The 1,866-nt window shown below is 38.9% G+C and overlaps 1 protein-coding gene across 3 annotated transcripts in view; it reads right to left on the bottom strand.

Annotated features, from left to right (window-relative positions):
- PPIG (peptidylprolyl isomerase G) overlaps window positions 1–1,866 on the bottom strand; it is a 25,404-nt gene that overhangs the window by 11,199 nt on the left and 12,339 nt on the right. For 2 of the 3 annotated variants that reach the window (XM_027911533.1, XM_027911534.1), the window contains exons 6-8: window positions 1,462–1,549; window positions 223–252; window positions 9–129 (exon numbers count right to left, since the gene is read on the bottom strand). In XM_027911533.1, the coding sequence (XP_027767334.1) occupies window positions 9–129; window positions 223–252; window positions 1,462–1,549 (239 nt within the window). The remainder of the gene's footprint in view (window positions 1–8; window positions 130–222; window positions 253–1,461; window positions 1,550–1,866) is intronic. The other variant, XM_027911535.1, reaches the window with a different exon arrangement.

The following is a 1,866-nucleotide window of genomic DNA, read 5'->3' as shown; positions in this document are numbered from 1 at the left end:
GGAATTAACTCTCCACAACTCAGTATGCGTACTTCAGCATACGGTTTACTAGATGCATCTGTTTTCTGGTTTTCTATTTCTCTCACAACCTCCTGACCTGAGATGACTTGTCCAAAAACAACATGATGTCTGAGGAATTTAAATAAAAATAAGAATTTTTAGTACTTAATTTTCTTCAGGCAGTTCCCAAACAAACGTAAGAAGAAGGAAAGAGATATTTACCCATCTAAATGAGGTGTAGGTTTAGTTGTTCTGTTGTTTCCAGATTTTAATTCAAAAGAGAAAAACAAAGTCAGTGTTAGTGAAAAGCAGTCAGCATTTGAAGCCATGTCATCTATACATACGAAGGTGAACATTATACTACCAAGAACAGATACAAAAATCCTGTCTCACAGCAGGAAAACTGCAAATAATCTCCTACACGTTTGAAAATAATCACAAAACACCAGAAGAAAAAAATATTTGTATCTACAGATTATTTGACACAGAACTAGAACGGACTTTCCCTCAGCTTTCCCCTCTAGTAGAGTTACTTTAATGGCCAGTCTCTCCGCAAACGAAGAACCGGGGAAGGTCTTTCCACCTTCCAGCCTGCGCACTGGATTTTTTAGGTGAGACACAGTGTGCGCGGAACTGAGCCCACCCTTTAATCCTGAGGTTCATCTGCCGGGGCCAAGCACGCTTGGACCGTGGCAGCGAGGTCGTCAGGACGTAGATGGATTGCCTTATGGGCTAACGAGCTCCATCTGCCCGGGGAGGGGCCCCGACCGGGAATCGAACCCGGGTCTCTGCAGTGACAGTGCAGTGCCTTTCCCCTAGGCCACCAGGGGGCACACAGATGTCAGTCATGGCAGAGCAGAAAACTGGGATGACTGCAGTCATGATCACACAGAAATCCCAAAATAAGGGTTTCATGGTAGGTGACATCCTTAACTCATTATATTAACTAATGCCATGAAACATGGGTAAGAGTGATTATTTTGAGAATGTTTTCTGTAAATAATTTATATTTAAAGAAGAGTCTACAGCAATGTATTTTAAGAACTTAAGTTTAACTATAAATGAAACCATACTGGAAAGTTATTTCACGACTAAAAAAAGCCCTCTACTACTTTTGAAAGCCTCCAGAGCTGTTTTGCTTCCTTCCAGACAGCAGTTATTGTATAAAGTTATATGAGTTCTACAGGGAACTAACAGGTTTGCTTTATCGGCCAAGTTAGAACACAGCTACTGAGAACCAGTAAGAGCCCTTTGCACAGACAATAAGCACTAAACATGAAAGGGATAAAAATAGTCAGGATCCCTAAACAGCACATTAGGAAAACGATTACTTTTATATAACTTTGTGAAACACCATTAACCCATCAACTTTGGCTTTGCACAGCAGCTAGTCCTCAATATTTAGAAGGATCACCTTTACAGCTTACAAATAGCAAACCACATACACATTTCAATACTTACATAAAGAACTGTGAACCATTCGTATCTTTCCCTCGGTTGGCCATTGAAAGGAGAAATTCTTTGTTGTGCTTCACAGCAAAACTTTCATCTAAAGAAAGAGTTTTCAGTTACTTTAAAGATACCATATTTGCTTAGGTAAATGCTATCGTCTAAGTAAATTCATCCTTATTAAATATATCTGCTAGTCACGTGAGTGAGAAGATGTATTAAAAATCGATTAAAAATATGAATCAATGGTTTATAGCCTGAGGGGAAAAAAAATTTAGTATTCTTGTTCAAAAGAGTTGTCTTCCTAGACCTTAATAATTTTAAGTTGTTGTTCTTTCTATTTGGCACATACTGCACACTTTCTTTGGAGTAGAAGTTGTTTCTTGTCTGTGCATTAACTCTTAAGAAACCCCTCAA

The sequence above is a fragment of the Empidonax traillii genome, unplaced genomic scaffold (genome assembly GCF_003031625.1).
Source record: "Empidonax traillii isolate 1590-97213 ecotype Southwest subspecies unplaced genomic scaffold, ASM303162v1 scaffold33:size3420811, whole genome shotgun sequence".
NCBI lineage: Eukaryota > Metazoa > Chordata > Aves > Passeriformes > Tyrannidae > Empidonax > Empidonax traillii.
The sequence above is the reverse complement of the archived record's forward strand: the minus strand, read 5'-3'. Positions and strand labels throughout refer to the sequence as shown.